Raw genomic sequence first — 26,913 nt, 5'->3', positions numbered from 1 at the left:
ATGCGTGAGACGAATGATCGATCACCGGATACAGATGAAATGCTACAGAGCACACGCATCGTTTTCCAGCTCAAGCTACTAGGTGGCAGACACGTCAGCTCGCTTCGCCTAATTAATCCCGTTTCGATCGATCACTCTACGGATCAGCTGCCTCCTGCGTGGCGCTTCTTCCATGTATCCTATGTCAGCCGTGAAATTGTTGACGTTGTCACACCCTCTCTAGAAAAGTTCGTAATCTTCGACAGGGAAACCGCTTGCCGAAGCAAGTGTGTGCAGCGACCCTTCGCTGACTATTGGAATGAAGGAGTAGATCACGGACCGGGCTTCGCTGTACATGTTACTGATGCCCGTATAATTACCTTCCAAAGAAAGCATGTTCCTTAGCACTCAGGGTGGGCATTCGGTTTTAACCGAAATTTCGGTTCGGTTTTTGCGGTTTTTGAACAAATTCGGTTTTCAAAAATGGTAACCGAAATTGGCATGAAAATTTAGGAAACCGAAGATTCGGTTAACCGACAAATTCGGTTCGGTTTTCGGTTAAAACCGAATGAACCTACTCACTTGAACAAATAGTAGGCATCACCGAAGAAAGCAAATAGTGATTGACATATCAACACAAAAAGCATCAACTGCGCAAGAAATCGACAAATGAGCACCAATCGTGGAGGGATGCTATTTGGTAGGTGGAGGGATGCTATTTGGTAGGCTGCAGCACTCGTGGTACAGGTGCATCACTCGTGAGCGATTAAAAGGGGTAGCTAAGACTTCGAGTGACGTGTTCTATTATGCAGGCTTCACGCTATATTCAGAAAAAGCTAGTACATCAAAGACCAAAGTCATACATTGAATGAACAATTTTTGGAATATCAAACGCAATTGGGCTTCTATGGAATGATCGGTTTATGCACAAATTGATGGTAGGTTACTCAATTCGGTCATTCGGTCTTGTTCGGTTGGTGGGGCTAAAAACCGAATTCTACCAAATTTAATTCGGTTAGTATAAATGGAAACCGAAAAATAGCGGTTAATGGAAAAAATCGAGATTTAGGTTAGTTCGATTTCGGCTTCGGTTCGGTTTTCGGTTTGACGGTTTTTATGCCCACCCTGACTTAGCACATCTCTCTTTAATTAATTAGTCTGGCCGGCTGTATGATTGTGAACTCTTGATAGTGCTGACCACTACGCATCTCCAGCTAGCATTAACTAGGCTAGCGTGGTGCTCAATCGGCGACGACTAACTAACAAGCACCGGCTGCGGCCGGGGAGGCGGGCCGGAACCGCCCGCGGCGATATGTTGGGGCTGGCTGTGAAGCGGCTGGCGCGGCTGGCGATGGCGATCACCGGGCGGCTGGAGAAGGCCGGAATGGTGCTACTCCTCACCGTGATGGCGGCCTCCGCCGTCGCCGCCGTGCTGTTGCTGCTCGCCTGCCCCGCGTCGCCCCGCTGCTCGGTGGCCTTCGGGTCCGCCCTGTCCGCGCCTAAGAAGCTCTGGGGTTTCGGCTTCTCCGTCGCGCCCAAGACGTCGGCGTTGGACTCCGGCGAGTGCGACATCTTCGACGGAGAGTGGGTGTGGGACGACAGCTACCCGCTCTACGAGTCCAGGGACTGCCCGTTCGTGGACACGGCGTTCCGGTGCTCGGAGAACGGCCGCCAGGACACGTCCTACGCTAAATGGCGGTGGCAGCCGTCGCACTGCAATCTTCCCAGGTTGGTTCAAATCCATTTTCTACCATCTACTGCTTCCCTTTATTCTTCCGCGGGATCATTCTTTAGAGGCCGCATCAAAATTGACATCCGACACATTCGGTGGATTTTCATGATGATTTGGACTTGATTTAAATCCTTCTGCAAATATCACAATAGATCTTCGGACGCTGGATGTTATACATGGTTTTTTTTCATAATAATATACAAGGGTTAATGTTATGAGTGCGCAAAAATGGAGGTCAAGCTTAATTGTAAAATTTTATTTATAGTCTAAATTTAGATTTTTTTTTTGATCTGGGCAATGATGATGTAGTATCTTAGAACCTTGCAAATCTTGATGTGATTTTTTTTCTGTATTCTAAGCTACACGATATTGACAAAATCTGACCAATTTATAATTCTGAAATATGCCTCTGGGATTCTACCCGATAGCTTGTTTTCACCAAGGAGTAAGTTTGACATCTTGGATAATTTCCCAAACTCATCAGGAATGGTTCCCTCGAGGTGGTTATACATCAGAATAATATGTTCTAGAGAAGTGATATTACCAAGGCCTGGTGGGATGTCCCCGGTAAGACCATTGTAGGGAAGCCACAAACGTGTCAGATTGGAGAGAAGGGCTATTTCTGCAGGGATTTCACCCACCAATAAGTTCCTAGAGAGGTCCAACACCCTTAAGCTGGAGCAGTTTGTGAGTGTCACTGGAATACTCCCCTGCAGTGAGTTGTAACTCAGGTCAAGAAACATCAGCTCTTGCAGGCGGCCAAGATGAGGTATCTGACCAGAGAACTTACTTCCAGAGAGGTTAAGAGAAGCAAGATATGACATGTTTCCAAGGGAAGGAGAGATTTTCCCAACCAAACCCTGCTCAGGTAGGTCCAGCGCCTCAACGCGATCAGGTTGTGTGAGGCTGCACTTCACGCCCTGCCAGTTGCAGAAGTGGGTACTGGTGTTCCATGAGCTCAAGGCTCCTTTCGGATCGTCGGTGATGGCGCGCTTGAAATGAAGGAGTGACAGCATATCCGTATCGTTCCCAAGGAGGACAGTGCAAACACTGCTCCCAGCTCCATAAGACAATAGCAACAACGCCAATACTATGAGCACAGAGAGTTCCATGGCATATCTTTATGGCTCACTGCTTTGTATGGCAAAATTGGAGTTTAACTCTGCATGATTCGCTTATAACAAGATCTGAAAGAAGCGAAGTAAGGTAAATGAAAGTTGAGGAAAGTATCCATGAAGAAGAGAAGAAGCGAGTGCACCTCACCCAGCCACATCTTATTGACTTCGGTGGAGATGAGTGTTGTCGTTCACACTTCGGCGAGTAATTAAGTAGCTCGGAGACTGAGTTGGCGTTACAGAGCATCCACCGTTTAATTTTCATGCTTACATTGACAGCTTTGACTCCTTCACAAATATATTCTACTACGGTACTGCCGGCCAGCCTAATTTGTTTTAAGCAAACTCAGGCATGTATGCATGGTATATCCCCATCCCTTGTCGCTTGTACACTTTGTTTGGAACACCACGAGCTTTGCAACGAGTAAACCTTGATGATGTGATGCCGTATAGTTCAAAATAAGGGTTTATAACAAGATCTGAAAGAAGCGAAGTAAGGTAAATGAAAGTTGAGGAAAGTATCCATGAAGAAGAGAAGAAGCGAGTGCACCTCACCCAGCCACATCTTATTGACTTCAGTGGAGATGAGTGTTGTCGTTCACACTTCGGCGAGTAATTAAGTAGCTCGGAGACTGAGTTGGCGTTACAGAGCATCCACCGTTTAATTTTCATGCTTACATTGACAGCTTTGACCCTTTCACAAATATATTCTACTACGGTACTGCCGGCCAGCCTAATTTGTTTTAAGAAAACTCAGCCATGTATGCATGGTATATCCCCATCCCTTGTCGCTTATACACTTTGTTTGGAACACCACGAGCTTTGCAATAGTAAACCACTATCAGTACTTCTGAACATCTCAAGTACCGTATTTTAGTATATTTCTACTTATTTATATCTTTCGGAATGCGCGTGGGACTGGTTATTTGCAAGGAACAGTTCCGACAACTGGGAGTTATTGCCAATTGAACTTGGAATCTGCCCTGTAAAGTTGTTCTGTTGAAGATACAACCCTTGTAAACTAGCAAGATTTCCAATCCACCCATCAATTGGCCCAGTAAAATTGTTTTCTTCTAGTCCTAGTTTAGTTAGTCTATGGAGGTTTCCTATGCTTGATGGAACTAATCCATATAGCATGTTTCTAGCAAACACGAGATTGTCAAGATTAGACGAGAGGTTGCCTACAGAATTTGGCAAGACTCCTTGTAGCCGATTTCCATAGATTGAAAGCATCTCTAGAAGAGTACAGTTGCTCAATGCGTCCAGGAATTCCCAGCTCCGACTGTCATTTGCTTCAAGACTATTTCCATCGAGACCTAGCCTATTGAGCTTCCGAAGTTTACCAAGAGAAGGTGGGATTTGTCCTCTAAACCCACTATTATATGACAAGTTTATTTGCTGTAGCTCAGATGCATTGCCTAATGAGTCTGGGATAAGACCATCCAGCATGTTACCACCCAAGAAAAGAAGTTGAAGGTTAGGGAGAGCATCACCCATGTTAGATGGTAGAGAGCCAACTAACATATTCATCTCCAAGGCTATTTGACTCAGCAGAGAAAGATTAAAGACGGCCTCTGGGATTCTACCCGATAGCTTGTTTTCACCAAGGAGTAAGTTTGACATCTTGGATAATTTCCCAAACTCATCAGGAATGGTTCCCTCGAGGTGGTTATACATCAGAATAATATGTTCTAGAGAAGTGATATTACCAAGGCCTGGTGGGATGACCCCGGTAAGACCATTGTAGGGAAGCCACAAACGTGTCAGATTGGAGAGAAGGGCTATTTCTGCAGGGATTTCACCCACCAATAAGTTCCTTGAGAGGTCCAACACCCTTAAGCTGGAGCAGTTTGAGAGTTAATCAAGATTGTTATAACTGAGGTCTAATAATGATAGTTGCTGAAGGTTCTCAAAACTTGATGGTATGGGACCGTGGAACTGGTTATTTGCAAGGAACAGTTCCGACAACTGGGAGTTATTGCCAATTGAACTTGGAATTTGCCCTGTAAAGTTGTTCTGTTGAAGATACAACCCTTGTAAACTAGCAAGATTTCCAATCCACCCATCAATCAGCCCAGTAAAATTGTTTTCTTCTAGTCCTAGTTTAGTTAGTCTATGGAGGTTTCCTATGCTTGATGGAACTAATCCATATAGCATGTTTCTAGCAAACACGAGATTGTCAAGATTAGACGAGAGGTTGCCTACAGAATTTGGCAAGACTCCTTGTAGCCGATTTCCACAGATTGAAAGCATCTCTAGAATAGTACAGTTGCTCAATGCGTCCAGGAATTCCCAGCTCCGACTGTGTTCGGTGCTCGCCAGAAAAGTATTAAATCTTTGTTACCCAAGTGAAACCACTAAGATAATGGTTGTTTTTGCGGGAAATCATGTTTTGTCAGGTCCTTATGTTGATGAATAGCAACTACTCAGGAAGGAGGCGCAGCTCCGGGAAGCTGCGGCGGAGAAGCGGGCGGCTCCGGACCCGCACTCGGCCTGGGAGGAGGCCCTGTGGTCGCCATGGCTGGAGTCCCCGGCGCGGTCGAGCCACAACAGCGCCTCGCCGCCCGGGGACGACGTCGACGCCGCCGACGACGAGGCCCACACGGACTAGGCGGCGCACCGGCAGCCACCTCGTCCTTTATTTTTTTTTAATTTTAAAGCCATATAGAGCGCTTCTCTTGGTAGTTTCAATTTTCCCAAAATAGGGCTTATGTAAAAATTTACCCAAAATAGGGCATATGCTTAATGAAATTTCGTTTAGTTTACATTTTTCCTTTGTTTTCGATTTTCTTCACATTTGCGTGTCCTAATATTGACCTCTTCAGGGGCTCAGTTCTTCTACGATGCGCACGCGTGGAGCTAGGATTCCCCAACTTTCAACCTGAATTTAAGAAGCTCTCGGCCAATATAAAATCCATCATTTTCAACTCGATTTCTAGAAGGAAAAAATCGCACCTCGGATTTTATAGGGTGCAGTGCCATCACCGGCGACGGAGAAGAAGGTTGCGACGCCCTAACCGTCGACGAAGACGGAAGTGGTCCTCGCCATCAGCGGCCAGATGCGTCGTCGCCCTCGCCGGGCCAGCGGGAAGGGAGTTGGGGGTCGCTGGGCTACTGCTCAATGCGTCCAGGAATAATCAAAGAGCAGTTCGTTCATGCAAAAATGTGAGGACAAGGATCGATGGTGGATCCGGTCGAGTACCTCTTTGTGTTGTTCCTCTTCAACCTGGCCAGGCCGAGACGACAACATCCCTTGTCAGCCATTATTTCAACGTCCCTTCAAATCCCCCACCCTCCGCCACTTCCTGCCCGCTCGCCCATCCATGCCGCATCACCAAGAAACAACACAAGACATCAAGATCAAATTAAGAAGTTGTGCATGATGGAGCTTTCCCTCCTCTCCTCGACAAGTAAAAGTCTAAGTCTAAGTCTAAGTCACACGCGCTCCCCGCACGCGGCCTCTGACCATGGCTTTGTACTTATAGAGAAGCAAGAGTTGAGGGAAGAGAGGTGAGAGGCATTTCGGATCTGCTTGGGTCAAGGAAGGAGAGAGATCAATACAATACGTGTCAACACTATTGATCAGGTCTGCCGATTGGCCGGAATAGTAATCACACGGATCCATCTTCTCTTAGCCATCCGATAGACATTGGGATGAGATCGAAATGCCTCCGAGATAAGGGCTTGTGTGAGTAACTCGGAAACTAGGTCCCCGAGATTATCAATGATACCTTAATTTGCATTTACTTGTACAACTGGCATGGCTTGTTGGGACTTGCAGTTAGAGCTAGAAGAGGAAGGTCCTCCGTTAATTGCTTGTTGGGAGATTGGGCCCGGTTGATCTAAAAAAAAAGGTTGATATGGACAAGTGCCCTTTAGAAAAAAGGGACAATTTAATGGTATAAACAAATATTTATTTTACTTTTCTGATCAAATCATAAATAGTTGTCGCCCCCACCAATTGATCGAGAAGGAACATTTTCAGGAGAAAATAAAAATAGTGTGGATTCGAGGAGGCTCTCTCTTCGGTTCATGCTAGTGCCCCTGTGTTCATTCCTATTAAAATTAACTTGATGTCACCCCAACCAGCTGCTATTGGTTCTTTATGTCATCTAGCAAGTAGTAATCAGTAGGACATAATTTTCTTGATAACAAATATAGCGGGGGCATCACTTTACAAATATGACTAGATTTTCATTTCGGTAGATTTACAAATAAGGATAAATAAACTTATCAATTAGACACTGCAAGAGTATACTGGTTTTATCTCGAACATCAAGTTCAAATACAAATCAATAGTGCATCTTGATGGTCTTGGTTGATCGTCGAAAACAAAAAGAATGTCATGTGATCATCACTTCATGCATTTACTAAAATCAAGATTCTTGGAACAATACAATGAGCTTGTGCATGCAACCAGCATTACCCGGCTCCTAACAATGGGGAAGCTCTCATCTCATCACTATTTTGAGTATTTTCACAGTTACATGACTCAAGGATAAAACCAAGATTCACAGATAAACTACTCTTCCAGCAACAACAAAATTACAGCTCAAGGAACTACATCCAGGATGGGCAGCAAGAGGCGGAAGTAGTCACTGCCGCAGCAAGTGACGCTCTCTTCTCCGTCCGCTTCATCATCCTCACAAGCAAGACACACGTATATCCATCTAACGCCTTCTCGTGTTGTTTATTAGTATGATAGGCTTATCTAGAAAAAATGAGATATCAAATGTGAGACAAACAAGATGAAGTCAGCAGGTACTTGAGAAAAATGTTGTGCATGCATATGCCTACGGTACTGCATGAGCTATATATGGGGAGTGTAAACAGTGACTAAAACATGCATGCAGTAAACATAGATATCAACACACTAGATCTAATTCAATGTTAAACCTAGTTGGTAGCTTTGTGAACCCCCAAGATAAATAGTGAAGAATGGGAATAACACCATGTCGATGTCAGCTATCAGTTGTTGTCACATGTTCATTTATTTTGTCTGCTCAAATAATATATGTGCTCTCACATACCATGATTAACTCTAAATCAAACAAGAAAAATGCAATGTATTTACCAAATACACACTAGGATACAATGTATCGAACACCGACAGCTATAGAGAGTGGGATACGAATAAATCATGCACTCGCAATGCAATAACTAGATGCTACGTCCTTTCATCTTTTTTCAACAAAAGAGACAGCACTAGAAGTAAAAGCAATGTTTGGAAGCGTCCTTCAGCTTTCAAAAGAGAAAGGTATGGCCAAGATCGGAAGAGCATAATAAAGAAAGCACATTATTTAGTTCATTCACATTTATTTAGTATAAGTAATCAAATTCAACAACGACGGCCCTAGCTCTACAAGTATTTATTTCAGTTCAACGTAACGTGGGAGTGCTAACACAAAATCAAATAGCAAGTACTAACCAGGTAACATTCAGAACCATAGAACAACAATGCGGGGCTACTAACACAAAATCATGAAGTCCATTGGCTTCCTAAGAATACTAGCACCAAGACCTCTAATGGCCAATACAAGATATCATACTTTTAGCAACATAATTCAGAAACCTAGCTAGCCAAATAGCCATCATCGCCATAATTCTAAATGATATTGAGAACGGAAGCATAACATAGCCACAAGAAGGGGGCATGATATTGAATGGGTGGACCGGGATCTCACCATAGAGGTCGTAACTGAGGCCGGGCCTCATCAGTTTCTCAAGCCGAGCCATGTCCCCTCCGAGTGCACCAGGCCAAGCAAAACCTGCAGATAAAAGAGAAGACATTTTTTGAAGGGCTAACAGAGAAGACATCATTAAGATGGCATTACCAATACAATCAATTGCACAGGAAACATAGCACAATGTTGAGGATCAAACTTAAGAAGTTAGATATCAGTTTAGCAACAATTTTTCGCATAATAGCACCTTCCTGTCAGTAAACCATGAAAATAAACATATACACAGAGTTACCGGACGTGGAAAGTTAGACAAAACAACATGCAAAACACAAGGAGGTAGCAAGGAGGTAGCACTGCCTACTATCACTTGTCGTTACAAGAATCAAGATATGTGTAAGATGTGCATCATCGGTGTAGTTGAATCATCTCAAATAGTTAAATTGCCCTCATTTGTGTGTTCGTATTACAGCAAAGCATCGCATGCATCAATTAAGTGGTGATCATTTGGTAGGAGAGGATTACGAGTGATCAAAATATTAGAACCTGTTTCGTTAAGTCTTCAACCAATACATTACCAGCAGGAGTCACCACATGCAACTGCAATCACCTGATATCAGAATCATGGATATATGTAAACATATAAAAATTATGGGAGCTGTGTGTTCGTACTACAACTTCAAGCTCGTACTACAACTTCAAGCTCCAGCTAAACTCATGTTTGTTCCAAGATGGTAAACATGAAACCAATTGCATCCAACCATCAAGCCACATCAGGCGTACCAAAAGACACCCACAACAAACTTACAAGATAGCTATCAAAGAGTAGAACGAAGCAAGACATGAGTGTTTTTAACACCTAGTTACTGTTACCGTCCCAAAACTGATGAAAAGATCAAGATACACGACCAACAAGACTTTACCACCACATACCAAAAGCTCTAATGCACCCATAGAGTGCTTCGTACCCTTGTTGGCGACATCAGGGGTGGACCTGTAAAAGAATCAATGATATGATAAGATCAGGTTATAAATTGCAAGACCAGCACATGTGTCTTAAATGCTAACAATATGACCATCTAAATTAAACTAGATCAAAAATAAAAGAAAAATAAGTATGGAATGGCACATGTTCAAGTGCTTCTAAACCACATAGATCATTCATCGTTATTATCTCCCCAAAGCAAAACAAGAAGCATGTAAATGCATAAGAATGATGGGAACATTATGAAATCATCTGTATGCATATGAAACAAGCAGTGTGCAATAAAGGAAATAAGCTAAGGTATATTTATCTAAAATGATCACATGACACTCTTTAAATATAGCTTGTTATGATCATTTCATTACAAAGAAGATTTTGTTACAGGATCACACCTCTCCTAGGAGGGTGTGTTACAGTTCGGCGCTACAAATGATCAGTGTACATCCCATTCTGCAGTCAAGATTGCACGAAGGCCAAGCGCCCCAGCTCTGGCCCAAAGTTTCTCGTTTTGATCCATATATAAGAAATTAAAGGTAAGAAAACTGAAACAAGTGCAACATACATTCTGAACCATATATAAGAAACACATGTCAATAACAACTTGCCTTTTCCAATGTTGGTACAACAACATATCATGTTTTCTATGCATAAACAACCGTGAACTTTGTGCTTCAACTACCGGTATAGACTTCTAGTTCATCTTGGCGATCATGTTAATAATTTTTCAAACGGACTACGAGTCCTAGGTCATCGGCTCCTTGGCTGGAGCACACAATAACCAAATATTGCATCGATGAGATCCTATCCTGCCACTACCAAGAGCAAAGCAACATTAAGAGAAACAATTCTCAAGCTGCGCCACAAGCTGCGAGCAAGGAAAGATATCTGGTTGTGGCTAATGTTCATCACCAGAGAACGACGAGGTTGTTATGAGCCAATGAGCTTCTGAAGATCCACTCCGTAAAAACCGGGCAACGCTTTGTTAACTTGATGTCCTTGTACACTAGCTAGCAAATGCACAAGAGGCGCGAAAATGCGCAGCTTACGTCCCAACATCTGCCATCTTAACTACCCGTGTCCAAGTTGTTATACACGTCACTAGGCACATCCTTGAAGGAAAAAAGTAGAAAGAGCTAACATCAACAGGGCAATGGTTGTTAAATAAAACACTGAATTAGTATTACACCTATGCTACGAGAGATGAAAAATCATGAACACAGCTCCATCCATTGTATGGGCCAATGGGGGTTGCAAAAAAACAATTATTGGTCGGTACCCAACCATGTGATGTTATAATGTAGCGGTACATTACATGACAAAGGGATGAAATGCGTACAAACAACCTACTCCTATCAGTATCCTCAAGGTAATATATAGTACTCCCTCCATCACATCAAAAGTATCTCAACTTTATCAAAATTTGGATGTATCTACCTACTAGATAGTGTCTAGATACATCCAAATTTTGACAAAATTGAGACACTTTTGGTAGGACGGAGCGAGTAACAGAAATCTGCCCCAAAAAGCAGCTCATAAATGGGGCACATATATTGATAAGATGATACATCATGTTCTAACTCTATATTGCGCATATAAATATACTTGGGAATTGGTAATTGCACGAACCTTACTCTGTAATGACAAATCAGATACAGTACTTAGTCCTCAGTTTCCTTACATGCCCGGCAGCGAAAGCGCCGCCGAGCCCGAACCCCGAGCTTCCAGTATGAAGCACGCAGGTATCAGAAGCCGTCGTCACGGGTATTTGCAACATGTTAGAAAGCAAACCTGAGTGCAAACTAGAACATAAATGATTAGTATATAGTGGTATGACAAAACAAAATAAAAGCTAGCTTGCAAGCACTCTCTATCACCGTCCAAATTGTTTGCGTATGTATAGAAAGATTATGCATAAGCAGGAAATCCTACATGCTTTAAAACAGAAAATATACAGGTCTCGCCACTGCCTATGCGTAACAAGCAACAACCAATCAAAAAAATAGCACAACCATTTTCTACAGATGTACTGTCTACAAATGCATTTACCATCCATACATGAATGATTTCTCTACCGCCTACACGTTCAATTCAACCATAGAGAAGATAACATTTTTTCCAATAATACATGGAGGAAAGGAGGGACCTTACTAGGTAGCTGCGGGCTGGGGAGGTCGTCGGCGAGCAGAGGAACAGGATTTTGGCCAGCACTAGAACATCAAGGACGTCGTTGGAGCCTGCATTTCCGAGAGATAATCGAGGAGAGCCATCAACAATAGCAGCTCTAGGAAGGCGACCGTGATCTCGTCCTCCATGCCATCCTGCCGCCATGCCTGCACGGCGGTGAACTCCTCCCGCCAGCGCTACTTGATTGATCAATATGATTAGTTAAGGGACTGGCATGATGCATAAACAAATAGGGTAAGTATAATTATTCTGTTATTTGTGTTGATAGCAGAACCACACAATGATACACATAGCAACAAGAACAACAACATTGAAAATTTAGGTCCAAGAATACAATTTTTTTTGATGCTAATACAATAGTACTAATTTGGGAATAAAATTCACTCTCGGTTAATAAATTTAGTAATCCTTGGGACTTTGCAGGTACATGGATAAACAGATATGGGCAAAACACCAAAAGAAGACTAATGAACTAGATAAATGGCCACGACTGTTTAAAATATCTGATTCAAGTATGCCGGTGTCTAGCGCAATAACAAGTGCCACACTATATTCAGTCAATAATGAAACAAGCTGCATATTAGAAAAAGAAACGAGGATCATTAAGCTACTATGCAAAAAAAAAAAACACTTTATCAATGGAATACGCCATGGTCACTATGCACAACACCCAACTAATCACACGATCTGAAAATAACAAGTATGTGGCATTAGCTACCTATTCTTATTAAGAATGATAGAAGTTTGGTGATTGAGGACACAAACACCATTGTGGACCAAAGTTTGGTACCAGACACTTATCTAGGTAGATAGCTACCTACCTAGAGAGTATTTGGGAAGACAAAATCAATAGGATACAAAATAATTCTAGCTAGCTCCCAAGTTCTAGCCCAGTTGTTCTAAGCAAACTTCAACTTCTCACCCAGTTGGATTTGTCTGACAATCATCTTGAAGAAGAAGTACCAATAAACGGAGTATTAAAAAGTAATTTGAGGCTTTGTGGAGGTGTACTGGACCTACATATGCCTTCATGCTCCACAGTTTCTCAGAGAAGATCTTGATGGCAACACTATTTGGTCATAGTATTGGTCCCCATATTAGGCATCATGCCACTCATATTACTGGTCCACTTAACCTTCTTCAGAAAGAGAATGTTAAGGATGCAGTTATCATTGCCTTCTTCGAATGAGCAATTATTTAAAGTTTCTTATAAGGATCTACCACAAGGTACATAGAATTTTGCAGGGACTAATCTGATTGGGAGCTGAAGCTGCGGTATAGTGTACAGAGGAAAGCTAGCCCAAGAGCACACGATTGTGGTCGTGAAAGTTTTTATCCTTGACATGCAAGGTGCGGATTAGAGTTCCATCTCAGAATGTAAAGCACTGAGAAACATTCGGCACTGGAATCTTCTTCCAGTTCTGGCCACATGCGCAACAGTTGATAATTGAGGCAATGATTTCAAAGCTCTAGTGTACGAGTTCATGTCCAATGGCAACTTTGATACTTGGATGCACCTGGCAGGAGATACAAATGCGGGAAATTGGCTAGACCTAGCTCGAAGAATGAAAATAGTTGTTGATATAGCTGATGCATCCCAATACATACACAACCCCGAATCTAACTCAATTTCTAATAAATCTAGCACAACCTGCAATTTATAATAAATCTAAGTCATGCCATCAAGTACTACCTGCAAAACAATACGCTTGTCGCTGCAACTAGCACAACCCTGCTGAATCTTTGTGCATCCTTCAGTCTACATACATGCTCTAGGCCCTGGAGAAATTTCCAAGTCAGCACAAGATAGAAAATAACAAAAACACTCTTATTAAATAAGAAATCAAGGGACACGTTTAGCCCACATAAAATAAAATAAACTTATTCAAGGTTGATAATTGATTAAGTCAATTGGTCCAAAGGAGCGGACTAGCAATACACATATTTTTATTGAAAACACACATACCATTCAAGCCAACATTCAGCAGGTAGAATAGACAAGATAAAACCCACTTGGCATTAAAAAATAAAGCCACATGTGGTCAACGCTAGGGATGAAAATGCAGCGGAAAGTTTCCGACTTTTTCGCGGAAAAACAGAAACGGAATGAAAATATGGAAACGGAGATGGAGATGGAATTTTACAAAATGGAAATGGTAACTTTTTGGCAGAAATGGAAACGGAACAACGTTTTCTGGCACCATATTCGTTTGTCCGACAATATCTGCTTTCGTTTTGTTTCTGGCGTTTCCATGTTCAGATTTTTTTTCGCACATAAATATGAAAAAAAAAAATGTGGCAACAATCAATTCCATCTCGTATCCGCTCTATTTTCACACTCATGATGCAACGTTCCCATGGACTTAATACAACAAACATTCTAAAGTTGATAATTGCCAAAGAGAGTATGACAGACCATCATGTAGCAATGTCAACACCCACTAAATAAGAACATCATCATGTAACAAAGGTACAAGTAAAGCACCAGTAGCATCGGTTCACAAGGTAGGAGGTAGAGAAGAAACACTCTAAACTAAGTGTCATGTTCTTTTCTTAAGTAAGCAACAACATATACTCGGCAAAAACATGCTATTCAAAGGAACTATCATTGAGATATCAAAAGTATACACTGATTATGCTTAAGCAACAACCGTAAGAAAATAATCACATGTAACAAGATTTGGAAACACCGACAGAGTTACCACAAATCTATGATAAAGCAGAAAAAAATAATTGTACCATCAAAAGAAATATGAAGCAATCACAAAAATTAAGAGTGGAATGCCACGAGAAACAAAAGTGCATACATATAGGTATTTTACTTGCTGCTTCGACCCACCCTCCGCATGAATAAGAATATACCCAAGATGTTTTTTTTTCTCGGGTGGGACATCCGCATTATATACCATTATATATTACATCATCACTTATCAGGGCCCAGCCACGAATGGAAACAGGTGTTTCATGACGGAGGAAAAATTATTCGATTTCCTAACTAATGGCACTAACTACAGAAGTCCAAATGAGAACTACATTATAAATTTAACGCCACACTGTTGGAATTATTTCATCTTCATAGAAATGCCATCAACTAACAAGGAGGGAAATGCTGAGACACGGATCATGCATGATAACTAATACAATTTTACTTTTTTCGAGAAAACGCAAAGGACCTTTGCGTTTCATTTCATTGAAGAGATAGATAGTTGTTTACATCCTCCTAGGAGGCAGAGTACAAGAACAAAAGACATCAGTGCACATCCCAGGTGGATGGCAACACTACCCGTAAGCCCCGAGCCCCTGCCCTAGCCCAAGTCCTAAGCTCATCCTTGATGTTTTGCAACAGGAGGTGCATGGATGGTTGCGCTCCATCGAAGACGCAAGAATTTACGTGTTTCCATGTCATCCATGGGACCGGGAGGGTGGCGACGCGAGCCCTTTGCGGAGAGGCGCCGGCGTGTCCTGTTTTGCGCGGTGCCACCGGTCGAAGAGGCTAGGCTCGCCGTCCGGTGGTCCGGCGGTCATCCTCGGCCAGGCTAGGACCTCGTGCCACACCTGTCGGGTGAAGGGGCACTCCGGTATGAGGTGGTGCATCGACTCTGTCGCTTGGTCGCAGAGGAGGCAGCGCTGGTGGTGGGGAAGGCCATGTCGGGCCAGGCGCTCCGCCGTCCAGCATCTATCCATGTTTGCCAGCCAATGAAAGAACTTGACCTTGGGTGGCGCCCACGTCTTCCAAACCAATTTCCAGGAGCAACAGGGCGTCGATCCGTGGAAGGTGGCTAGGTAGCATGAGTTGGCCGTGTAGGTTCCGGAGGCCGTCCACTTCCAGATTAGCTGGTCTGGTTGGTCAATAAGCGCAGTGTCTTGGATCATGTGCCAGAGCGACAAGTACTGACCAATCTCGTGGATTCCAAGCAGCCCTTGGATGTCCCTCGCCCAGGCATTGTCGAGCATACCGTCTGCAACCGTTCTGGCCTTGCGACGTCTCTTGGGGATGCAGTTGTACAGCTGTGGCATCAGCTTCTTTATCGCCCTGCCACGTATCCATCTATCCTCCTAGAATAGCGCACGCTGGCCGTTCCCAATACGCATGGTGGTCGAGGCAAAGAAGAGCGCCTGCTCGTGGGCGGAGAACTGTAAGTCGAGGCCACTCCATGCACGGTTGTCGTCGCTGCGGGATAGCCATAACCACCGTAGCCTGAGCGCAAGGCCAGCTCGCTCGATGTCCTGGATGCCTAGGCCGCCAAGGGAGATGGGGCGACAGACACGGCTCCGGCTTACATGACAGGTGTCCTCCATTGGCCGCGGCTCGACCAGCCCGGAGAAATCCGCGTTTGATTTTTTCGACCATCTTAAGGGCTTTTTGGGGGGAGCATATGCAAGCGGTTGGTGAATGGGGATGGCGCATAGGACTGATTTCACCATTGCCAGTCGACCAGGCTTGCTCATGAGCCCTGCCTTCCAGGTTGGCAGGCGCCCAGCGATTTTGTCGATGACGGGCTGGAGCTGCGCTGTGGTGGGCCTTCGTAGTGTCAAGGGGATGCCCAGGTAGGTGATTGGCAAAATCCACCACAGGGCAGCCCAAATGAGCAAGCAGCGGCGTGGCCAGCTCCTGGCTGCAGCGAAGGAGGCTTGCGGAGCTCTTGGCGAAGTTGACGTTGAGGCCAGAGGCACGACCAAAGAGGTGTAAGATTTCCTTGACCGCGTCAAGGTCGCCAGCGGTGGGGTGGCAGAAGAGAACGACGTCGTCAGCGTATAAGGATATAGGAGGGACGTCCTTCCTTGGGTGTAGTCGCTGCAAGATGCCAAGCTGGGCGGCGCGCTTGAAAAGCTTGCCGAGCACATCAACAGCGAGGACGAAGAGCTGGGGTGACAAGGGGTCACCCTGCCTTAATCCACGCTGGTGCCAGATGGGGGGCCCGGGCTCGCCGTTGAGCAGGACGCGCGTGCTCGCAGATGATACAATTTTACTTAGCAGCTACCAAAGAATAACAATTCAACTCCTGCAAGACAAGTAAGACTGCTAGCACATCAAGAAGGCAGATTCTGAACAAGAACTAGTATGGCTGCTCCTACATATCGTAGTCTACAACAGAGTAGAGAAAATTAAGGGAAATCAAAGGAAGCATACTAGTGTCATTGACCAGCTAGGTAGTAACTCAATGCATCTAAAAGCTAGGGATGAAGAGATGGAGCTAGGGAGTTAGACTTGAGACATATTGTAGCCGATGTTGATCTCCGTGCACCAGGGTTGCATAGGGTTGCATAGAGAGGCGCCCGGCCGGTAGAAGAAGCAACAAATAATAAATAAGATAAGAAAGTGACAACAAGTAGTATCAACACCTAGAAAATCAGCAAATCAGAAGCTAGAGCACCACAACACATGATGCAGCAGTACAAATAGTAAAGCGCCACTAGCACCCGTAGCATATGATTAGAAGGTATGAGGTAAACTAGAAACACTCTGAACTCCTCATCACTTTTTCTTAAGTAAGCACCAACATATCATGGCAAAACATGTTATTAAAGGAATAGTCATTGACAAGTTGAAACTATACCCTGATTATGCTTAAACAACAACCACCCACATAGGAAAAAAAAATCGCAGGTAACAAGATTTGGAGACATGGACATGCCATAAATTTATGCTTATGCAGAAAAAACCAATGCACCATCAAAACAAATATTTAGTAATCACATAAAAAAAAGTCGCCAAAAAGTATTTGTAATGACTAGACATACTAAAATAAACCACCAATACTTAGTCATTTATAAGTAATCATACATAATAAGAATACATCCACAACATGAGTCTATGCTATTGATCAATCAGCACATTTATTAGTCCATTCATCACAACACAAAGAGGGTGGTTGTAGGCGAGGCTAGTAAGAACGGTGAATAAGCGAGCGCTACTTCGCAGCGGCGACTACGGCAGTCGTCGGCGTCGAAACCGACCAACTACTCACCCGATGGCATGCAGCCACGCTTACGACTACGCCAGCTCCACCTTAACATGCTCGCAAAGGTCTCAGGTTTGATAGTAGATAAAATTCAGTCAGAGGGTTTAAGAAAAAGTACCAGAAAATCAAGAAAGAGCATGCATCATATAATAAATCTATTTCCATGTGCATCACCGCAGTGACACCAATAATTAAGGCACAAGCATACGCATGAATAATCTATCATAGTCATAATTAATAATTAATCACCGTGATGATGCTTTGAGCATAAATATGCAGAATTAAATATGTACACCCTAGCAACTAACTAGGAAGAGAACACTAAGACCGGATCATGCATGAAAAGTAATTTAATTTCTTAGCATATACCAAACAAAACCCATTCAATTCCTAAAAGATAAGATAGACTAACAACACATACAAAAGCCAGATTCTGAACCAGCACAAGTATGGCTACTCCTACACTTCATAGTCTATAGTAGAGCAGAGCAATGCAGGGGAAAATCAAATGAACACATACTAGTGGCAAGTGCCTAACTAGGCGGTAACTCAATGCATCTAAAAGCTATAAAATGCCACATGATCATAACAGAAATAGTAAGCCCAACCGAGCTATAGAGTTAAACCCGAGAACAATTGTAGCCGATCTCGGTGCACCGGGTTGGACGGAAAGGCACCATGTTGCCGGCAAGCGAGACCACCACTAGTCTACGACCATGCCTTCGGTGCAAAAGACCGTCACCGGTTCCGGGGGTGCATCCAAGGCTTGGGAGGACGTTCCAGACAGCCGGAGCTCAAGCGAGCGACAAACCCCAGGTTCTGGTATGCATCGCGTAGACACCAAAATCCGTGACCACGAATAGCTGCAGTGCATTTGCAAACAAACCTTAGTGAAAACTGAAACATAAATGACTAGTAGATTGTATGACCAAAAAATAATGTAAGATAGTATGCAAGCACTATGACGTCCAAATTCGTTTGCTTATATAGAAATCTATGTATGCATAAGCAGGAAAATAAATACAGGATAATGTACGTATAGGTTTCAACACTACAGCCTACGCATAACAAGCAGCTAATCGTCAAAAAGTGGAGTACATTATTTCATGGAATCTACTCCCCAATGCACACGATGAACAAGTTTTTTATTGAGTGCATAACAAAGTGGACCAACAGATGGCAGCAAACAAGTGACCACAAATAAAGTCATTCCACATCAATAGCTCAGTCTGTAGTTGAGCAAAAGGCCTATTAATCGAGAGCGCATCAGCCTCTTATGGAATGCCCAAAAGTCTTAGTGCAGATCGAGTAGAGAAAATATATGTTTAACAACCCGGATCCCAAAGAAACTAAGGCAAAGTGCAAGCTCAATCACAGTTCATCCTACAAGATAATGGCACTCGCATTTCCTTTCAGAACCTGGTTTTACATTTTCATTATCCTTGCCTTTTAGAATTTGAGGGATTTCATGTAATGCTAAGCTTAGTTCTAGTAAAGCATCGGACCTAGTTTGGGAATCCCAGTTATTGAACTTCAACCAATCAAATGTGTAAGACTAATGTTAATTAGTTAAAGAGTAGAGGAGAATCACTGAGAGAACATACCATAAACTCTATAAAAATTATAATGTTTAATTTAATATAAAAAGCCAATGGTGATGATTGAACTCCCAGTTTTGTTTCCAGGAATTACTGTCAGTTATCAGGAAGTACTGTGCTAGTAGATGTGTCCAATGGACCCCGGACATGCTGTTCTCTAAGCTAATTGTTTTAATTTTTCATAAAAATCTTATGAACCAATTAAACAAACATCGATTATCCAATTACAATTAACTTTATCCTCCACCTTGTACAATAGTGAAACACTAGCTGAAATGCCAAGAAATCCAGATTACTATCTGCAGATGAATGCTGAACCGGACAACTGTCATATCTTGAGGGGCTCAGTGACAAGATGCAGGGGCCTTTTAAAATAAAAACACACTAAAGCATGATCCGAGATTATCATACATGACTTGGTAAGTACCACTCATTATAGACAGAAGTGACTTGCTGCATACTTTCATTCAGCAAATCCTACCCCTCTCTTCATACTGGCTCGAGTTAGTTGTAACACCTGGAAAAAAAGAGCAATGTTGCAAAACAAACAAGACTTAGCCACATCAACAACTATTCGAAAATTCAACCAGGTCATGAGACATAGTAGAAAAACGTGAAAGCATTGCACTTGAGTTTGTAGATAATTAAAATTTCCTATTACACAAATAAACAACGTTTTAGTATGCCTAGGCCCTAGCAACTCCATAGTCCATGGATAGTACACTCGTTTTCTTCCCATTCAACATGTTTGAGTCCATACTTCAAAACATGTTACAAGGTGCAACAGCAAAGGTTTATGGAGCTCACCGGGTAGCAGATGGCTGGGGAGGTGACCAGCAGCAGCATTCCGGTGAGGTGGCCAGCGGCAGGGGTTCGAGGACGTCGCCGGTGAGCTAGGTGGCCAGCGGAAGCAGTAGCTCTGGGCTGGCGACCACCATCTCTTCGTCCACTCCTTGCACCACGGCGAGCTCCTCCCGCCTGGCGCGGTCGCAGGCCGTCACCGGCAACCACGCCCGGCGACCTGGCTCCCGTCGGTGGGTGGCGAGCCTGGAGACTGGATGGAATATGGAGATGGGATGGAGGGGGAGACTAGCAAGAGATGGGGAACAAGGAGGAGGACCGGCCGGAGCTGGAGGAACCACTCGGCGGCGCCAGCAAGACGGAATCGTACTCGCCTAGAGTTCGTTGGGAGGGCTGCAAATCGAAGGATCCACGCCGTGGGTTCAGTGGAGGAGGAAGATCTGGTTTTCGGACGGAGGTCAGCGGCGCAAGGCCTTGCCGGAGACGGCCGGAATCGGCCTGACGGTGGCGGCGCAAAGGGGGTCGAACGAGAGCTGGGGAGGAGAGACGAAGCGAGTGAAGGAGCGTGGAGAGATGTGAGGAATCCTCTGGATCAATTTGGTCCAAAATTTCATCTCCGCGTCTGTGCCTAATTAAATCCACCGTGGGTTGCGAATCGATGGGAGCAATTAACCCACATTGCTTTACTTGCATGCGTAAAGACTAATACTCCTATGCCGAAAGTATAATTTAGCTAACAAAAGGCTGGTTATATTTTGTTTACTAAATTACTACTCCCTCCGTTCTACCGACGGTTCGTCTAAATTCGGATGTATCTACGCACTAAAGTGTGTCCAGATACATTTGAATTTAGACAAACTTTTGACATCAAAAAATGGATAGAGGTAGTAGTATAAATTTTATCTCAAAATGCATAATAGCCTAGTAAACCTGTATGGAGGGGTAGCTTATATTTAACCGCCAGTTTTTAGTACAATATGGGCGCACAAAATCCCGTCGAACAAGGGGATGTGTTGCATTGGAGTGCGTCGCCTCTAACCGAGATTGTTAACGCATGAGCCTCAGTTATACCTAGCCATGGCCAACTCGGCCCGAATTTCCCGGGCCGGGCCGGGTAGTGCGAAACGATGAACTAAGGGAAGAGGCCCGACTTGGTTTCGGGCTTTTTGGTTAGGTCATGCTTGTGCCTAGTTTTTCGCCTCAGGTTTTCTTCGGCCCAATCCGAAGCCCGACTCGGCTCGACGCGTGTCCAAGTATAGCCTTAATGTAGACGGGCCACGTTGTCTACATGCGCGCCGCTGCTCTGACCACTTGGGCATATCTTTAGGGGTAGAGAAACGCTGACCTAGGTACATCCCGATTGAACCCTACCACACATTAATGTGCCGGGACCCGATTCCAAGGTAGTGAAAATCTACAAGAAACATCCATCAGCCTTACTACCATAGAAAACATGGTTCTTAAGCCTTACAAAACTTGTTTCCCTATCTCTTCAGGACTGAGGTCTTCATGTGGTCACGTGTACTATGAGGTAGAGCACTAATCAACTAAAAAAAAGTCGGTGGTGAATAAGTTTCACTCAAGACTGCCTTCTGCCCAATGCCATCGCATATGGCTCGATGCCTTCCTCGACATTGATGGTGATTTCATGCATGTAAATTTACTTAAAAAGTGGTGATTTCATGTGAATTTTATCTTTGTTTGTATTTCGATAGGTAATAGGAATAGGAACATCCTCAAAAGAGACCAAGTTCTTACAAAGGTTAGTTAAGTGGCCTTAAAGTAGGAGTTTTGCACCATAAGTCTAGATTTTACTATAGGGGTGGTACTCTTTGTGTACAAAGTGCCACTTCAGAATTTCCATCTATTGGCATTTCCTCTTTACATCACCCTTCACATACCCATGGTGGTTCATGTGACTTTTCTACTTTTGTCGTTTATAGGAATGTAAAAACCTCAAAAAAGAGGCCAAGCATTTACAAGAGTTATGTTGGCGGGCACAAAGTGGAGTTTTGCACTGTAACTCCATAGTCTTATATTATTGAAGAAAGTGCCACGTCGGAGTTGTGTATAGGATTTTCCTCTTTGAACCACCCGTCTATGCTCAAATAACGACACCATTAAAGAGGAGGGGGAGGTTTAAAATCCTTCCTCACGCTCTTTTAGGTCAGACCCTATCCCATGGTGCACATGACGTCTACCGCACATCAATGTGCCCGGTGACCTCTTCGTGAAAGATTGTGAAGAGAACCGGGCTTTTCCTTCGTGGAGCTTGTGAAGTGTTTGTGGAGCTTGCCATCTTCGGAGTGGAGGAAAAGCTAGCCATACGGGAAATGCCTTTGTCCTTCGTAGTTTTGGCTTGGAGAAGAAGGTGATCCTTCGTGGCATCCGGGAGACCTTCGTGGTAGCCCGCATCTCTGCATCTCTCCAACGTGACGTACCTGTGACGTGTGGGGTAACACGAGAATACATCTTCGTCTCTGCGTGCCTCGGTTATCTCTATATACCCGAGTTTACTTTCCTTGTGATAGCCATCATGCTTGGAGTATTTATATCTTGTTTTTTATTTTGTTACATATATCTTGTGCCTATCTTGCTTAGATTGAGTTGTTGTTGCTGCACTTAGTTGAGCCTAGCATATTTAGGTTTTGTGCTTTGCAAAATAAACATTAGTCTAATTCCGCATTAATTCGTACAAGTTAAATTCGTAATAGTTTTTAAAACGCCTATTCACCCTCATGTAGGCGACATCTCATCCTTTCATAAACACCCCTCATCTTCAACCGATCGACGAAACAAACAATGGTGCTAGCTAGCTAGAAACAAAATGAGTATCCATTTGATCGAAACAAGTTTCGGGGTTGCATTTATCGAAAAGCAACGGCGTGGAAATGGAATGCGTTTGGGGAGGAAGCAAGCTAATTGTGTGTTTGGAAGGAATTTGTTGTATATATATTAGTGAACTCGGGGGAGTATATATTATAATAATGATGGAAACTGACACAGTATTTTCATGCATGGCTCGGGAGGTTATATCGATCGGCAGAGTTTTGTTTTTATTTGCCACAATTGGGTAGGATGATGAGGTTCGTGCAACAAGTTTGGCCTGAGTAATATATTTTGACATGAGGTTGGTACAAATTGAAGTTAATACTACTAGACTAGAAGCAGCAAAGAGTGATTTAGAAGGATGAGTTAATTAGGTAGAGGTTGTGGGCCAGCTATACACGTACACGTACGTGTGATTTGGCCGGAACTTGCACACGTGGACGATACACACGTACGTGTGTTACGCTGCAGTACCAAGAAATAAAAGGTACTAGTAGACCCGATGGATTAGCTGCGGCCGGCAAGTCGGATCCATCGTGTTTTTTTGTACGGCCAAGTGCACGTTAATGAGTCGATTGAAGTAATCAACAAGAAAAAAAATGTTGTAGCTAGAGCCTGGATTATTATTCCATTAATTAATAATCCCACTCCACCTAGGGAATGCATGAAGGATGAGAGCGAAACGAGGCGATTCATGCCGGCTGCCGGGTGTGCTTCTTCGATTCCAGCACCATGCGCATGCGCGAGGAGATAAATGAAAGAAAAGAAAAAAAACACCGGCATTACTTCGCGTGAGAAAAAAAAAGTTTACGGGCTTTTGTCATCGCTCCGGGCTTCCGGCGGCGACCGCACTTCTCTCTCTGGCGCAGCGCGTAATTAATTCGAACGCAAACACCAATCCCTCTTTTCGCGCTCCGTTAATTAATTCTGGTTGGTGCGAGAAAATACCCACCTTGGGCGGTGGAGTAGTCTCACGGATGTGGTCGCCCGACTCGCCGAGGATGGGGCTCGCATTCCGCATGCTCCTCCTGGGCCGACGGGCCGGTCATCAGCCAGCACGTCTGGAATACGAAAGAGAAACCCACGACACGTTTTTTTCAGGTGGGCTCCACGAGCGTGGGTGCGCCATAGATGGTTTCCGAGCACACGTATCCTTTTCCAATTGAAGCGCCACACTTCTTTCCGTCTCGATCACAACCAAGCTCCCGCCTGCAGCTTCCCTCTTCCCTTCCATGCCAATTAGTATGTCAGGCAGTAGCCAATAGCCGCCGGGTGCCCGGCCGGCCGGCGACGACCAGGAGGCGAATTAAGCAGTGCCCGCGCGTGGCGATGGCGGAGCCGTCGATGAAGCGCCTGGCGCGCCTGGCGATCACGGCGCTGCTCCTCGCCGTGATGGCGATCTCCGCCGTCGCGCTGCTGCTGCTCGTCTGCCCCTCGTCGACCCTCTGCTCGGCGGCCGCCGGGTGGTCCGCCCTGCTGGCGGCGCCCAGGACGTCGAAGCTCCGGGCCTGCGGGGGCACCGGGGCGTGCGACATCTTCGAGGGGGAGTGGGTTTGGGACGACAGCTACCCGCTCTACGACTCCAGGGACTGCCCCTTCCTCGACGGCGGGTTCCGGTGCTCCGAGAACGGCCGCCCGGACGCGTCCTACACCAAGTGGCGCTGGCAGCCGACCTGCTGCGATCTCCCCAGGTAATTGATTCCAAACTTCCAACTCGTTGCTACTTCGCCCCATGCCATGCGTTCTGTCTGTCTGGCCTGAACGGTTGAACCCCTTCGTTTGCGTCATTCGCAACTGCAGAATTATTGTTAGCCCACCGAGCCAAGTAAACTCAAATTGATCATCTCACGAATTCGTAGTACGGAAGGGAATCTTGTCATGATGTGTAGCTTTCCCGGATGATGAAACTGAAACCTTATACAATTGGTGATGTTGATATACGCTAAAATCCACCCAAAAAACAGTTGTTGCACTAATCATTACTTATTGAGAAAATCATCTTCGATCGACTTGAGTAATGAGACTTTTCGTCACTGCCAATATATTCCAGTACTACATATATCCAATTCCAAGATTCTGTGGCGTGCAACCTACCTAGCTAGGCTGCAAATCGTGTCTTATCTGGTTCTTGTGGTTTTGGGCCTAGGCACAGTCTGAATATCCGTACACTATATATTCTAGGAATAACCTATGTCAATTTCGAATTTAATCATGTACTCCTTACTTTGATTCCTCAGATTTGATGCTCAACGTATGCTCGAGAGGCTACGGAACAAAAGAGTGGTATTCGCCGGGGATTCGATCGGAAGGAACCAGTGGGAGTCTCTGCTTTGCATGCTCTCTACCGGCGTTTCAGACAAGAGCGCCATCTATGAGATCAATGGCAGACCCATCACCAAGCACGATGGCTTCTTCATATTCAGGTTTAGAGACTACAATTGCACCGTGGAGTACTACAGATCTCCTTTCCTAGTCCCTCAAGGTCATGGACCAGCTGGAGCACCCAAGTTTGTTAAGAGCACTATCAGGGTGGATTCCATGGATTGGATGTCTGGCCGGCGCAAGTGGAGAGACGCTGATCTGTTAATCTTCAATTCTGGGCATTGGTGGACCAAGGACAAAACAACCGAATGGTAAGCACGTTTTCATATACTAATATTTTTTAGGAAATTGCACACTGAAGGAGTTATCTTTGGCTGGTTAAACCTGTCACTTTGTGACAAATGCTTAGTTCAACTTCAAAGTGTCATTAAAAAAAAGATGTGGCTCAACTCTTTTTTCCCTTGTTTGTATAATTGCTTTACCATCATAGTGGCACCATGATCTATTATAGAACTCGGCTCATACATGCATACTGTATACCAGGGGTGCCTACTTCAGAGAAGGAGATGAGGTGAAGATGGATATGAGCGTCAATGATGCTTACAGAAGATCAATACGAACACTGTTCGACTGGCTTCACAGAGAAGTTAACTCGACCAAAACCCAGGCCATCTTCCGGACCTATTCTCCTAGTCACTTCAGGTCCGTACCAAAGCAAGGCATAGCTACTAGCTAGTGTACCATAACTGAAAAGTCACTCACCGTGTGTTTCCCATAATCGATCACTGTCTTCTTTTTTCTGCAGCGGTGGTGACTGGAATACCGGAGGGGACTGTCAGCTGGAAACACTTCCAGATAAGACACCGGTTAAATCGATGGAGCAATGGGCCGACATGCTAAAACCCGTCATCGATGTTCTAGGGAGCAACAACAGGCCCAAGCTGGCTGGGTTGGATATACTGGATGTGACTCGGATGACGGCCCAACGAAAAGACGGCCACCTCTCGGTCTTCAGAAATTCTGCAAGTTCAAGGCAAGCCTTTCTGAACAAAACATCAGAGGTCAAAGAGGTGGAGGATTGCAGCCACTGGTGCCTGCCTGGTGTCCCTGACACCTGGAATGAGCTTCTCTACGCCCTCGTCATGAGAAGGCAAATGAGGTTGGACCGAAATGACACCGATTCTGAACCGAACACCGACTGGCAAAGTGTAGGGGATATATCTACCCGATGCTCTCCTCGCTGAAGAGGGGATTTAGTGCAGTAGGTTATACTATCCCAGTTCTAAAATAAGTGTGTCAATTTTGTTAGGTGTGAATGTATCTAGACACATTTTAGTTGTACGTATACCTGTATCTAAAAAAACCGAGACACTTATTTTGGATGGAGGAAGTTAACCTTAGTATTAGTAAGCTGATGAAGCCGACCACATCGAATACAACCAGTCAGTCAGCGAGAGATCGCACATATTCTTGCCAGGTTCGAGGTCAGAGCGTGCACGTGTAGATAGGCATACATACATGTGAATTAGTTGCCTGTGCACGTGCTGATAGTCCACTTCCAATTAGAGTGTATTAGTATTACTAATCACCAACTCGTGTACGTGGAGATGTTGAGAACAAAACACATTACTCAGAATTGCTATGATAATTAAGTGAACTCCACACATTTTAAACAATATTTTGCTGTTTGCATATTGGGACATATATTAACCGAGGGAAATTGG

At 44.3% G+C, this 26,913-nt stretch overlaps 1 protein-coding gene across 1 annotated transcript; it reads left to right on the top strand.

Moving 5' to 3' along the window:
- Positions 1 to 26,504, top strand: LOC124671728 (protein trichome birefringence-like 10). The gene is made up of 8 exons (XM_047208067.1): positions 1 to 93; positions 1,208 to 1,596; positions 2,155 to 2,160; positions 24,454 to 24,558; positions 25,105 to 25,500; positions 25,733 to 25,891; positions 25,995 to 26,397; positions 26,499 to 26,504. The coding sequence occupies exons 1-8, from the start codon at positions 1 to 3 to the stop codon at positions 26,502 to 26,504; spliced, it is 1,557 nt and encodes a 518-aa protein (XP_047064023.1).
- Positions 26,505 to 26,913: the final 409 nt, after the last annotated feature.

This window comes from Lolium rigidum, chromosome 7 (assembly GCF_022539505.1).
Source record: "Lolium rigidum isolate FL_2022 chromosome 7, APGP_CSIRO_Lrig_0.1, whole genome shotgun sequence".
Taxonomy (NCBI): domain Eukaryota; kingdom Viridiplantae; phylum Streptophyta; class Magnoliopsida; order Poales; family Poaceae; genus Lolium; species Lolium rigidum.
Note: the sequence above shows the minus strand (reverse complement) of the source record. Positions and strands in the feature narration are given on the sequence as shown.